We start from the raw sequence: 14,536 nt of genomic DNA on the forward strand, positions 1-14,536 counted from the left end.
TTACTTTACTTTACCTTATTTTACCTTACTTTACCACTACTTAACAAATTCTTTGATTGTAAAACACTGTGTGATTGACGTTCGAAACGTTTCAAAATAAAATAAAAAGTCATCCAGACTATCTATTTTAGTTAGAGCACACTTGGAGAATTTATAACAGAGAGAGGATGGAGAAAATTTATCTCAGGAATGAACCACTAGGGGAGATTTCCCGAGACTCACCAGTGCATAGCACAAAGGAGTGCATTTCGAAATCCCCTCGTATAGAAGACACCTAAGAGTTCAAAAGTTATAATAAAATTAATTCCTCTTTTCCCTAAACATGGCGATAAGTGGTTACTCCACCCTAAATGTTTTCGCTTTATATAGTATTCCATTTTTTTTTTTCAGTAAAAACGTAAATTTGATTTAGAATGAAAATTTATATTGAAGGAAAACTAACTCTTTCGCATCCTTTGGGACTCTGAATATATAAAGCTATAAAGGAAAATATGGATAACATGAGATAAAGAATTTTTTGGACAAGATGATTACGACTTGCAAGGATGTACAAATCTTAGGATATTTTTTGCAGAGCATGATTAATACCTCATCTTAAGATGTTTTTGATCAAAAAATCGGGAAATTGGTTCGTGCTCAAAGATGAACATTGATACAAAGTACTCAAAGATATTTAAGAAATTGTTACAAGGCAAATAATCTCCATGTTTCTTCTCAGAATATTGACAGGATCCGTTTAAAAACTGAAGTATTATAATAGAGTATAAGTATTGCTGAGTGATTACAAAGCCCAAGGATAAGGCATATTATTTCCCTTACCATAAGAACCAAAGGGATAAGACATAAGACTAGTCTCAATATATTCTCTATGTCTTTAAATAGTAGAACAGTAAGTTATCGTTTTTTAAGAACCCATAGTTTCTTCTATGACTTCTAGTTCTTCTAGTTCTCAGAACTTTTAGAATGAATTCTGGAATAAAATTCACATCAAAGTATATTTTCAAGCTTTTCAAGATATTTAATTCCAAGGATTCACCAATAAAATCCTAATCATCTTGAAAATTGTCATATCGTTACAAAATTCTCTTACTGGTTCCAATTAGAATTCCGAATATGACTAATTTTAGTAAAACGTAAGAACAATCACGACCTAAACTATAGCTTAATGGAAAGGGAAAGCGACACATTTGGAAGCCACACGAAATAAGTCACCCAAAAAAGTCGTTTATTCAAGAGCTTTCTATTCAATTCTTAAAATAGTTCTCACGTGTGACTTAGTACATAAAATCATTAAAAATAAGTCAAGTCGAGAATCAGACTACCCGATATGCTATTAGTACATTTGAAACTTTGCGTAAGTAAAACGTAAATTTGTCCATAATAAAGTAGGATTTATGTTTATTTTTACCTTTTAAAACCATAGACTTTTCTTAATAACGTAAAAATTATCCTTGTCTTCCATTAATTTTTGCAAAAATGGAGTATCATAGCTTCCCAGAGCTTTTTATAAATGGGGAGAAATCTCAGAGTAATACTACGGAGAGGACGTTCTAATACAAAATCTGTGCCCGTTGTCATATAAAACAATTTTCATCAAATTGAATAAAATAAGTATGACTGGCACTGGGTTCTCGGGCGATGCATGCACTTTCATAACACATTCAATCACTTCATATTTTTTTTTCTAATTGATAGCTCGTTATTAAATTGATGTCCAATTGCGTGCGGGCTACCAAAAAATCCGGAAATATATTCTCTTCTCTTTGTGGAAGAGCTTTTTTTATAGCGGGACTCGGTGGTTGGACATCTAAAAAGAAAGTTCAAAATGTACTTACAAAAAAAAAACCCAGATTCGAGCTTTTCACTGTTCATTGACATTTATTTTTTCAATCCCTAGCACTGTAGTTTATCACTAAATATTATTCACTGCAGTTCTTGGCCAAAAAGTTCATGCTGGACTTAAGAACTTTTCACCAAATTTAATTTACAATCTGAAGAACAAATAAAAAACACATGAATTAAGGAAACTCGATTGCATTTCAGTTTTTGACATTTCAGTTCACTTTCTCTTTAAAAAATGTTCTATCACGTCCTCTCCGTACTTTGAGAGAGAAATGCTACCAATACCAACGTGAAAACTTGAATTCGCATATTTTTGAGATCTAAATGAATATGGACTGTATTGTAATCAAACAAGAAATATGTTCCTCAGAGCTTTTTGGAAAGACATAAAAGAAATGTAGGAGAATAAAGGTCACGCTAATGGTCCCAGACAACTTATATAAGAGGGAGGGGCGTCCTGAAAACCCTAAGTTATTATTTCGCACCGTTTGCCTTCTAGATTTTATAATATGAGGACATATGTCCGGAGATTTCCAGAACGCCTCTTATTTAGGATGGACGGACACCGGTAGAATTTATGAATTTGTCACCACCCACAAAAACAGTGTCCCAAGTAAAAATATTTTTACATAAAAATTAATAGAGATGAACCCTCTATGTGCCTATAATAGTAGTTTTCCTGAACAGCGACATTAATTAAGAAATACTTATGAAATATCATGTATCGAAATTACAGTTTTGGACCTATTTTTGATATTTGCTACCTGAAACTAGGAAAAAAGAGCTAGGATCCTAATTTTTCAGGAAGTGTGAGACTTAGGACCAGCTATTAAAATATATTGCTATAAGTCACAACTATTGATTAACACAGGACAAAAATAGTTATTATTAAGCTTGGACCGTATCAAGCATGGGCACTTTCCCCTACGTGAAATTTTCAAATGAAATAATTACCTATTTCGTGAACAAAAAGGGTTTTTCTGAAGTGTCTGCTAATGCTTTAATAGGAAACCCCGGAAATTTGATTTTTTGGAGAGACTTTCTTATTGTTTTAGATGGGAAAGGAGAAAAGACCAGGAATAAGAACAAATCCTGCACTCAAGAGCAACTCAATAAGGTTTTGGAAGCCTTTCGTCGCGGTTTCACTTACACTGTTTGTCTCCAATTAGAAATTTTCCCTTGTCTCCATTTGGATTAATATGTTTTCAATAGAAGCATTTTGCACTTGTGTATTTTTCTTGTATTTAAGAAGTTTTTAAATTATATTTGAACAATTTTAACTAAACAGTAACATTCTAGAAGAGTCAAGGAGCAAATTTATGTAATTCTCTTCAGAAAAAATATGAACTTAATGTGTTGAACCTTCTGTCAAAGTTAAAGCGTCTGGAAATGGTTTTGAATTAGGACATTTACCCTACTGTATCTACTGTAACTACTCTAGACATCTTAATTTTTGATATGAAGCAGACACTGAGAAAAAACGGGGGTGCGATTAACTTTTTTTTCCTCATAACTTTAACACTTCTTAGGAGTAAAAATATATTAACATTTTTTAATGTTATTTTTACACCTTTTTAAGAATAAAATTAACATGAAAAAGGGTAACTTTAACCCCTAATACACCTAAAAAGGGTAATATTTACACCGATTTCGCATCAATAATGCAGGGTAAAATTAACATTTCCAGAACGTTATTTTAACTTTTTCGGATTTCTCTCAGTGGACGAGTAATCCGAGAAATGCAAAGAAGACATTTATCTCGAACTTAGCAAGATAATCGTGAATACGAATTGATAAGGTTCACTGTCCAATCCCTGTTAAAAATTTGAAGAAACAGAAACCAAACAGAATAGAATTTCTATAAAATCTCACATTAATCGAAGCCATATCTCATATTCATTCCTAGGAAAAGATTGAGAAGAAGCGAGCCAAAAAAGCCGAGGAAGTGCCTAAAAGTGACGAGGATTCTCCCAAATCCCAAAATTGCTGCCGTGCTTGCCTAAATCGTGTTCTGTGCTGTCGCTCAACCAACAAGATTGACAGTCACCAACGGATGATTGAGGCAGATCAGGAGCCCAAGAAAACTTCCAAGTGCTGTTCCTGTCTTCCGTGTCGACGTCAACGAAAGAAATCCGACGCCTCAACTGTGTCAACGTGGGCAGAACGACAACCCAGTGAGATGGAGCCCAAAGCACCTGGATGCTGTTCCCGATTCTGGCGATGTCTATGCTGCTGCTGTTGCCGCAGGAAAGAAGATGCCGAAAGTCGCCGAACAAGTCTCAACAGCAAAAAAGCCAGCATTGCTCCAGCTCCGGTTGAGGTGGGTAATTGAGGAGTGTGGATTTGCAGGGACAATTTGAAGGAGTGTTTGGTATTTTTCAGGAGAAGCCAAAACTGGATTTATCTCTAGTGGAACATTCTTCCCTGATGAAAGCCGCCATTCCCGTAATGCATCCGTGTTTAGCCTGGTTCTGCCTTATCTGCAACTGCCTTGTGCCTGGTTTGGGCACTGTCTTCTCAGGACTTTTCTGTCTATGCCTCGGAACACCACGTTTCTCACAGCACGATGGCTTCCGGGCGCGTATTGGCACCTTTCTGATTGACATTATCGTCGGACCTGCCCAAGCCTTTACGGTGCTCTTCTGCCTCGTTGGCTGGGGATGGTCTATCTGGTGGGGCACAATTATGGTTCGCCTCGCGAGTAAGTACCTTTCGGAATCTTCAATCGAATCTTGAACCTTTGTTAATCCCTTTCAAATTCTTCCACAGAGAAACGCAAAAAACTGAGAAAGGCACAAAAAGATGAGGAAGCTGCTGAAGCCGCCACAATTAGCAGCCGATCACAGCAAGCTCCCGTTCTTCCCATGGGAGCTTCCCCAGCTGCTCAGGCAGCCACCGAAACTTCTGCCCCTGTCGAACCCTAATTCCGGCCCGAAAGAAAACTATCCCACACGGGAAAGTATTCTGAAACAAGACATTTTTTCATATTTTTATAATTCAAAAAAGAAAAAAGAACAAAAAATCTTGTTTTTCTTTTTTTTTTAAATAATTAATAGATGTAAGAAAAACTTTATTATGTAAAAAGAAAGTATAGACAACGTGTATAAATAATCTTTGTAAATTTTTACCGAAATAGTGAAACACAACTTTTATCACATCAATTGCAAAATCTTTACCCCACAGAATTATCATATAAAAAAAAAAGAAAAATTGTAACAATTGTTATAAAACTTGGAATAATGGTGCAATGTCGTTGCTAGGAAAAAAACTGGGAAGACGAATAAAATGTTTTCAGAAGGAAAATCTAATTTAATTTTCTTTTTTTTTCCCCTTAAATCATTTCGCTCAGGTCTTAGGCCTTAGGCCTATTTTGACCGATATCCTGTCCAATAAAAAACCTAAAAAGGATCAAACTGTCAAAAACTTAAAAAAATAAATAATCAATATTTAATTTTCTTATCCCAAACAAAAATTAAGGAAAGACCGTTTTTTTTTATTGTGAAAATCCTTTATTGTGCTCCTCAGTAGAATTCCAATTAATTCTTTATTCTTCTGACTATTTAATTTTCTTGTGTATAATGTACTCATCAATAGAGATGTGATTATGAATCTCACATTAATTAAAGTCTTAAAAATGAGTGAGTGCATTTTTTAGGGGCCTTTCACTGGCGAATACATCATACAAATTCTACGAATATTGCAAATACTTTACAAATATTCGGAATATTTGCAATATTCCGAATATTTAGCAAAAATCCGTAGAAAGCGAGTACACTGAGAAAAAAGAGGGTGCGATTAACTTTTTTTCCTCATAACTTTAACACTTTTTAGGTGTAAAAATATATCAACAATTTTCAACGTAAATTTTACACATGTTTAAGGGTAAAATTAACATGAAAAAGGGTAACTTTAACCCCCAATACACCTAAAAAGGGTAATATTTACACCGTTTTCTGATCAATACTGCAGGGTAAAATTAACATTTCCGGAATGTTATTTTAACTTTTTCGGATTTCTCTCAATGTACAGTACATCAATTTCGCATCAGTGAAATGCTCCTTGTACTGAAAAAATCATGAGAATAAAAAATAAATAAATAAGGAGAGGAAAATGATTTACGGACGGAATTGGATACGCTTCGGAGTTGGAGAATATTTGAAATGGTTTAAAAAAAAACATAACCATGGAGGAAAGAATAACATAAAATAAAACATAAATAAAATATTTATTCTATTGCATTACACATTTCTTTTAAACCTTTTCCTACATATTATTCATTTTAAATTAATCTCCTCTAGAATTCGTTCATAGTGTTTTTTTTCTTAATTTTCTTTCTTTGCAAAAGAAAATTTTCACGAGTATAATTTATGACAATTAGACATCGGCGTGCTTGTAAGTTTGACGTGAACTATTTTCGCTGATTTTTAAGTTCTTTTTTTTAGTAAGTGTTTCATAACCTAAAATATAAACTGTATTTCCGAAAGGATTGGTTTAATTTAAAATTAAACCAATTAAAAAAATGTTTAATTTAAAATTGTTTAATTTAAAATTGTTGAATTTCAAATTGTTGAATTTGGAATTGTTGAATTTAAAAATTGTTGAATGTTTGTGTGTAAACTCAAAAATTGTTGAATTTTCATTTCATTTCGTTTATTTCAGTTTTTTTGCCTTTTTGGACATTTTTATTGATTTTTCCTGTACTCGGGATCCTCCCTAATGCGAAATGATTACATTTGATGCTCGGATCTTCACGATATACTTATTATACATATAAATATTTGATGTTCTATATGACTTTTGCCCAATGAAAAGCATCTCGACTGAAGTATAAGTCTTAATTGGAAATTCAACAATTTTTACACAACTTTTGTTTAAAAATTCAAAAACTTTTGTCTCAAAATTCAACAACTTTTGTGTAAAAATTCAAAAAATTTGGTTGAAATACACAAGGCTTCACACTACAATAGTGTTAATTTTTGATCATGTGACAAAAAATATCATAAAGTTGTGTATTTTTTCACACTATAATAATGTGTAAAACTGTAATTATATTATAATAATGGTAATTTTTAGAATTTTTTAACAGTTTTAAATTCCAGAACATTGTTGAAAATTTTTTATGATTATAACAGTGAGAAATTTTACACAGATCGTAATTAAATAATTAATTTATCCGATTTCACACTATTATAGTGTTAAAATTTTACACATTTTCAAATTAAACAACATTGTTGAAATTTTTTCAACTATTATAGTGGTAATTTTCAATCACGTGATAATAAATTACCAAAATGTTGTGCATTTTTTAAACATTTTTAAATTAAACAACTAAAATGGTCGATTTTGCACTACTATAGTAGTAAAATTTTACACATTTTTTTACTGTGTATGGCAGACTTACGAAATGCTCGTGAATCGTATAACCTACAAACAAGTTTGTAAAATTTTGTACTTTTTTCACAAACATTGCTCGTAACATAATCACTTGACGAGCATTTTTTGTACTTTTTCAAACATTTGTTCGTAAATGTTCGTAAACACACAAAAAATATTCGTAAAATGTTGTCATTTGTTCGTAAATGTTCGACAGAAAAACAAACATTTACGAACAAAGGACAAAATTTTACGAACATTTTTTTGTGTGTTTACGAACATTTGCGAACAAATGTTTGTAAAAGTACAAAAAATGTTCGTCAAATGATCATGTTACGAACAATATTTGTGAAAAAGTACAAACTTTTACGAACTTGATTATGGGTTATACGATTCACGAGCATTTTGTAACTCCCCCATAGGAATTCACAAACATTTACGAACATTTTTACAAAATATCTTTTTCTGTCTAGGAAAAACTGTCAAGTATGCACATAAATTTCTCTAATTTGTTTCATTCTATCTAGAAGTTTTCTTAAGCTTTTCCGCCAATTCGAAAGAATTATCAAAATAAGTGGAATAAACGCGTTTGAAAGTTTTAGAGGTTTGCCCGAACATTTGCAAATTTGCTCTGTCCTCCTTTGCTTTCGTCTGTCTTAGACACTTCGGATTTGATTCTGAATTCTTTTTAGTATATTATTAAATTGTTTATCGATTTAGGAAAAAAATAAAAAAAAATCGATTTTTTGACTTTGTAATTGAGGCTCTCCCCTTAAGATAAAATCGACCACTCAGAATATAAGTCGAACAACTCGATTTTGTACAAAAATCATTTTATTCGCTTTTTGGATACTTCTTTATACTCTCTGCCTTCCCTGTGAATATTATACTTGAAAGATAATCATTTTCAAAGTTATAGAGATTTTATATCTCAAAAATTCTATACTCTGCGTGTAAAATCTCAGCTTCAAATCGCTCTCCTGTAAAATTTGTCTACTGCGAGTTATTCGTTTCTTATCCTGAGCGGTCGAAATAAGTGAAATGAAAATTGGAAAGGGAAAAACCAGAGGGGTGACAGCTCTGAAAAATGCGACCGGTTTTAGTGTAATCATTTCCCTGTTTTCATACACATTTCAGGAGATATCTCCGAAACAACGTAGGTTGCCAATTTGGGGTTTTCGGTTGCCTCTTCGCTATTAAATTGGCTTTTATTTTGCATTAGAATTATTTGCTATTTCATTCTACAATGACAGAAAATAGCTAATAAACTCAAAAGGTTTTTCGGCTCGCTAGAAACATATGGGAAACATAAGAAATGTCATGCCCCTGGGAAAAACTGTAGGACTTTTCAATGATTGGCGGTAAGTATCTACAACAAGCTGGAAAACCTTGAAAAAATATTCAAGAAATCTCACCAAATTAATTTAAAATTCGAGTATTTTACTCAATTTAATAAAATATTGTGATTTTAAAGTTACATTATTGCAGCATGAAAGCAAAAGAAGTGACTTTCATCTTAAACTTCACCATTTCAAATAAAGCAGAGTTCTTTTTTTTGTAGGTTATCAGCGACATAACCTCACTTAAGAAAATAGACCATATGGCTGTCTCTTACTTAGAAAATTCCAAGACTGCTCAATTTCGTTCAAAAACAATTTAAATTACGATTTTTAAAGTAAAATATTCAGCTGAAAAAAAATATGCAGACGCCGATATCTAATTGACAATGTTAAATTAATTATATTAAGTATGGTAAATATGAGGAGACACTCTTGTTTTTTTTTAAGAGTAAATCTTATTACAATGAGACAATAAATAGAAATTGCAGGCAAAAAACTATCATCTAAATTTTGTTATCTTTAAAATCTAGAGATTGTTCCATGTTTTTTTTTTGTTTATTTCACTATTTATTCTCCGTAGATAATCATCTGTTCATTTCACCTTTTATTATTAGTTTTTTATTTTATATACTTCTAATATAGAAAAAGAAATTAATAAAATTATTTTATTGAATAGTTTAATGTGACAATGACAAAAAAAGCTTTAATATTCTTTTTACCAATATTTTTTCATTCACGGAATTGCATCACAAAATTACACAACATAGACTTTTTTTTAATTCCTACTGAATCTCGTTTCATTTTTTTTTAAATAAGTTTTTTTTCATATGCGAAAAGCTCGTGATTGTGAGAAATTGAGGAAGTACAAACAAATTAATAAAATCAATTATTCGAATGTTTTTTTTTTCCTTTTGCTGAATGATTCGTTGGAAACCCTGTTTCTTCGAAGATTGCAGATTCATCAACATAGAAAAAGCTCATAGGCCTAAATGAGTTTCTATTCACACCGAACCTTCCCCATTTTTTTTAATTCAAGGAACCCTCAACACTAAAAGCTCTCAAGTGGTCAAATTTTGAACATAATCAAATACACGAAAAAAATTCTTTGGTATTTTCGTCTCAGCAGATAATTTAAAAGTAATTTTCAAAAAGAAATTAAGCTTACCGATAAGACCTCTAGAAAAAAAAGCTTGAATTGGATTTTTTTTCTTGCTCAATTTGGACGAATTTTATCAACATTTCTTTTTTTGAAGGAAATTTTGTTTCTGGGTATCTTTCCATCACTGAATCACACACTTCTCCTTTGGATTGATCTCCACGTGCTCCAACTTCTTCTCAATCTCATCGTCATCCTCAATTCTGCCAAGGAATAGTCATTGATAAACCCTGATCTCATTCAATTTTCTAAAACGAGCAAAAAGAAATACTTACGCTTGTTCTTGAGTATGAAGATTGTGGACAAGTTCATTGCGTTTGTCCACAATGGCAACAAGTTCAGCCAGTAAAAGTGTCTCTCGCTCTCGCTGTTCCTCAGACTTCCGCCAATCTTCCACGGAAAGTGCTGCCCTCAGCTCTCGGTTCAGCAACTCATACTTTCTCTCAAGATTGTTCTCTTGCTCACTAAAATACATTTAAAAAACCAATGATTAGCCTAGATCTGCTTATGATTAGGCGGATTATTAAAAATATCGTTCATCTAGCATTACAGAGGTGTATGTCGGAAATTTAGCGATTTTGTTGTGTTGCGATAGGAAATTTGTTAAAAAATATGCTTCAAATATGATTCAAACTCATTATAATAATATGCATAGAAAGTCGGCTGAGCCCTAGGGCGAGGATTTCACCAATATCCAAAAAAAACACGTTTTTTCTGATTATTTAAAGGAAAACATTACTTTAGTGAAGATCTTTTTGGGATACCAGTCATTCAGTCGTCCTTAAAGGATTGCACGATTTTCAAAATAGGTATATTCGAAAATAAAACCAGTGATAAGCCCAGATAAGCTTAAGGTGGCTGGGATTCTTCGCAGGTGACCTCGAAATGCGTGCAACTCGGAGTGCTTGTAACTTGGAATGCGTGAAAATTTGATTGTGAGTTAAATTTTGGGGATAAAGAATCGCGTCGAGCCAATGTTATCAGTTATCGAGAATAGTTTGATTGACGCGATTCTGTAGCCTCAAAATACAATTTCGCACGCATTCCGAGTTGCAAGCACACCCCGAGTTGCACGCATTTGAGGTAAAGATTCTCATCTACCATAAGCTTACCTGGGCTTATCACTGGTCATTTACTATTTTAAATAGTTTTTAAATAGAAGGTCACCAAAAGAAAAAACGGTTCATTAAAATCTATTAACAAAAATTAGAGAGAGAGCCCGGCCAAGTTCGATATAGTACACACAGAAAAATTTTGACTCTAAATTTAAGAATATATAAGATCCTGGGAACTTAAATTGGACGTGAGTCCCCGAGGCGTTTAAGTTTAGAAGCTCTGAGCGAAAGAAATGGGCTAGAATCCCTAGCTCTTTCAAGTTAAGAGATTGGGAACTTAACCCTCTAACGATGTTTTCTTTAATATGCGAAAAAAAAGTTGTAAAACAATGCTTTCTAGGATAATTATGATCCAATAAAGTCGAAAAACCATCCATTCTTCATTATCTCTTTTAGTTTAGGCGCTAGGTGAGAAAATATAAAAAATTTTTGAAACTCTTTTTCTTCTAAAATTCACATTTTTCGTTTTTTTTTTTAATTTTTAAAATAAAATATACAAAATAGAATGACATATCTTTCAGTAAAAAAATAAATTTATTTTAGTCAGATAACTTTAAATCAGTATTTTCATGGAAATGAGTTTTTTTGCACAAATATTTTTTGTTGCTTTTTCTCTGACCTGTCACACAAACAAAACGAAGAGTCAAAATGAGTTCAAACTTTCAAGAGATGTTTATAAGACTATTACCGAGGACACTATAGCACTTTTAAATAAATAAAACTTTTATTGTCGCTGTAAATGTGATTTTTGTGAAGACCGCCTGGAGGCGGTCTTACCCGTTAGAGGGTTAATAGAAATGTGTTAGTCTCTTCATTAACATTATTCACATAAATAAATTCATATATTCGTAAATTCACATTATTCGAAGGCATGAACGTTCAAAGGGAGAGTACTTTCCCCTACTTAACCGATTCATTACTGATGAAGGCCGATGCAGCTAGGTTCGAAATTTCAATACCTTTCCAAAGAATCCAAATTTAACCAAATTGGTTGAAAAATTGGCCCTCCAGAGTAGTTGACCTGACCTTCAATAATTCAAAATGGCGAATTTTCCGGTCATAGGTAAGGTATGTTAGGCCAAAATGTTCGCTTGGACTACCTCTAAAACATATACGAAAAAAGCTTGGGCCAATTTTGAGAAACACAGAAAAAACGTGATTTTTAGGGGATGTAAGGGTATAGGGGAAAAAGAAAAAAACCATCCGAGATCATGTCCATTTATGCGGGGGTCATCAAAAATCGGAAGTCGATATCTCTTACCATTTAACCTATAGCTCGGGAACAGACACTTAAGGTCAAGAAAAATAATTCAAAAAACGGTACTTAACCGGTTTATTCCCAATGAAGACCGATGCAACCGGGTTCGAAATTTCAATACCTTTCCAAAAAATCCAAATTTTACGAAATCGGTTGAAAAATGTGCCCTCCAAAGTGGTTTACCTTTCACCTTAAATAATTCAAAATAGCGAATTTTCCGGTCATAGGTATGTTGGACGAAATGTTCGCCTGAACTACCTCCAAAACATATTCAAAAATCATTGAAAAAGAATGGGCCAATTTTAAGAAAAACCAAAAAACATGGTTTTGGACGGAATGGAAGGGAGGATCTAGAAATATTGTTTTTTTTTATTGGGGGTCATCGAAAACCGGAAATCTATATCTTTCACCGTTTAAGCTCCAAAACGGTAACAAGTTTAAAAAAGACGATTATATAACAACTCTTGAGTTCAAGCAGTAAAATGCCTAAATTAGGAAAAGAATCAAACTTTACATCCGTTAAGAGCATTCTTTAGGTTTGAGATGTAAAAAATTTCACTAGAAAATGAGGATAGGTGTGATTCCTTCTAATCACATCTAGTGAAATCAAGAGATTGTTTATTGTTTCATATTTTTGCAGTTACCTAAGAAAGCGGGGATGTTGCAAAAAATGGAATAAGCCCCAAGACCTAATCCCTAGAATAATTAAGGGTATAATAATACACTGAGAAAAATCCGAAAAAACTAAAATAACATTCCGGAAATGTTAATTTTACCCTGCAGTATTGATCCAAAATCGGTGTAAATATTACCTTTTTTAGGTGTATTGGGGGTTAAAGTTACCCTTTCATGTTAATTTTACCATTAAAAATGTGTAAAATTAAAATTAAAAAAATGTTGATATATTTTTACACCTAAAAAGTGTTAAAATTATGAGGAAAAAAAGTTAATCGCACCCTCTTTTTTCTCAGTGTAATAATAATAATAATTTGGTGAAATAAATAACGGCAAAAAATAAACAAGCAGTAAAAAGTTCTAAATGGGCAGTAAAAAATTAAAAATGAGCAGTAAAATATCTAATTGTGATCAGTAAAAACCCTAAAACTTTACAAAAATGGACCTAATTTATATATTTAACATTTAAAATCTTTAAAATAGTTCCATATAAAGTGTAAAGCCCTTTATTTTCCCTTTGCCAAAATTTGGACGATAATATCACTTTCGATTTTTTTTGTTACTGTTCAATTTTAACTTTTTACTGCTCATTTATTCAATGTCAATTTTAAACAGCTGAACAGAATTAAGTCAATTGCAGCACAATGAATTTTGTGCCTTTTTAGAACTTTTATAAACTTCTGTAGAATATGAAATGAGCTTTTGTAATGCAAAGAATACTCACAGAATATTGAGCTGCATCTGTCTCCGAATGAGAGCATTCTTCTTGTTGACTAGAGTAAACCACTGGGAAAGCAACTGCTCCTCAGTCTCATCCGAATCCGCTGCAGAAGAAAAATAATCCAAAAATGTATTCCATGTTCAAACAAATTCACAAAACTTTTTTTTTTTGCAAAAACTTACTTTGTTTGCCACCCATAACATCTCTCAATTTTGTCTCCAAGGCACTTGCCTTGAGATCAACAGCCTTCTGTTCACATTCCAATGCATCCAATTCACTCTGGATGTAGGACATTTTGTCCAGTTTCTTCTCACGCTGCGGCGAAATGCGATCCAAGACAGAATTGAACGATTGCAGTGGTGAATTTCCATTTTTCTCACTTCGTGGGCTACTACAATTGTTCTCCCGGTCAATTCCCGCCTTCAGCGGGCTATCCCGGGGCGGTGTAATCCTATCACCACGATTGTAAATCGGTGACATGGAGCCACTGCGAATGGGTGAATTCTCTTTGCTGCGATAAATGAACTCCATGTTGTTGATGGGAGAGATTGTACGCTCTGGGGACAGAGTGATTCTCTGTGTGACCGACTTAATCGGTGATGAGGGTGAGTCTAAGCTAATGGACTTTGCTCGTGTCTCAGCTATTAGACGCCGAGCATGTTCCCGAAGACGTTGCTGACGCTCTTCCTGCAAAATTATGATTTTCTTTGATAAAATTTTCCGTATTTTTAACTGTCCTAATTAGACGATAGTATTGAGTTCCCAAGTTTTCTCAGGGATAGTTTCGCCCTCTTTCGGTGGGCACAAGAGATCCACCGATTAATTTAATTAGCACTCAACAGAGCATTCGGAGCTTTCTACTTTTTACTGCTCGAACTCCACGGAGACAGCAGTATAATCCCTCGATATTTTTAGCCCCCCCCCTTCCTCCAAATCCACTCCCGGGAGACCACTTTTCTCAAAAAATCTTTGCGTTTCAGATAATTTCCGAGAAATGTTACGTTGTTTATCCGTCTGTCCATCCGGCTGGCCCCAGCTCTAGAGACCAAACGGTTA

At 33.2% G+C, this 14,536-nt stretch overlaps 2 protein-coding genes across 4 annotated transcripts in view; one reads left to right on the forward strand and one right to left on the reverse strand.

Moving 5' to 3' along the window:
- Positions 1-5,150, forward strand: part of LOC129802796 (protein stum) — a 41,951-nt gene extending 36,801 nt beyond the window's left edge. For both annotated transcript variants that reach the window (XM_055848896.1, XM_055848897.1), the window contains 3 exons: positions 3,749-4,162; positions 4,225-4,543; positions 4,612-5,150. In XM_055848896.1, coding sequence (XP_055704871.1) covers positions 3,749-4,162; positions 4,225-4,543; positions 4,612-4,766 — 888 coding nt within the window. In that variant the 3' untranslated portion in view covers positions 4,767-5,150. The remainder of the gene's footprint in view (positions 1-3,748; positions 4,163-4,224; positions 4,544-4,611) is intronic.
- A 4,046-nt stretch (positions 5,151-9,196) lies between these two features.
- LOC129802797 (EH domain-binding protein 1) overlaps positions 9,197-14,536 on the reverse strand; it is a 36,017-nt gene continuing 30,677 nt past the window's right edge. For both annotated transcript variants that reach the window (XM_055848898.1, XM_055848899.1), the window contains 4 exons: positions 13,663-14,167; positions 13,484-13,583; positions 9,987-10,175; positions 9,197-9,914 (listed from right to left, as the gene is read on the reverse strand). In XM_055848898.1, coding sequence (XP_055704873.1) covers positions 9,836-9,914; positions 9,987-10,175; positions 13,484-13,583; positions 13,663-14,167 — 873 coding nt within the window. In that variant the 3' untranslated portion in view covers positions 9,197-9,835. The remainder of the gene's footprint in view (positions 9,915-9,986; positions 10,176-13,483; positions 13,584-13,662; positions 14,168-14,536) is intronic.

This window comes from Phlebotomus papatasi, chromosome 2 (assembly GCF_024763615.1).
Source record: "Phlebotomus papatasi isolate M1 chromosome 2, Ppap_2.1, whole genome shotgun sequence".
NCBI lineage: Eukaryota > Metazoa > Arthropoda > Insecta > Diptera > Psychodidae > Phlebotomus > Phlebotomus papatasi.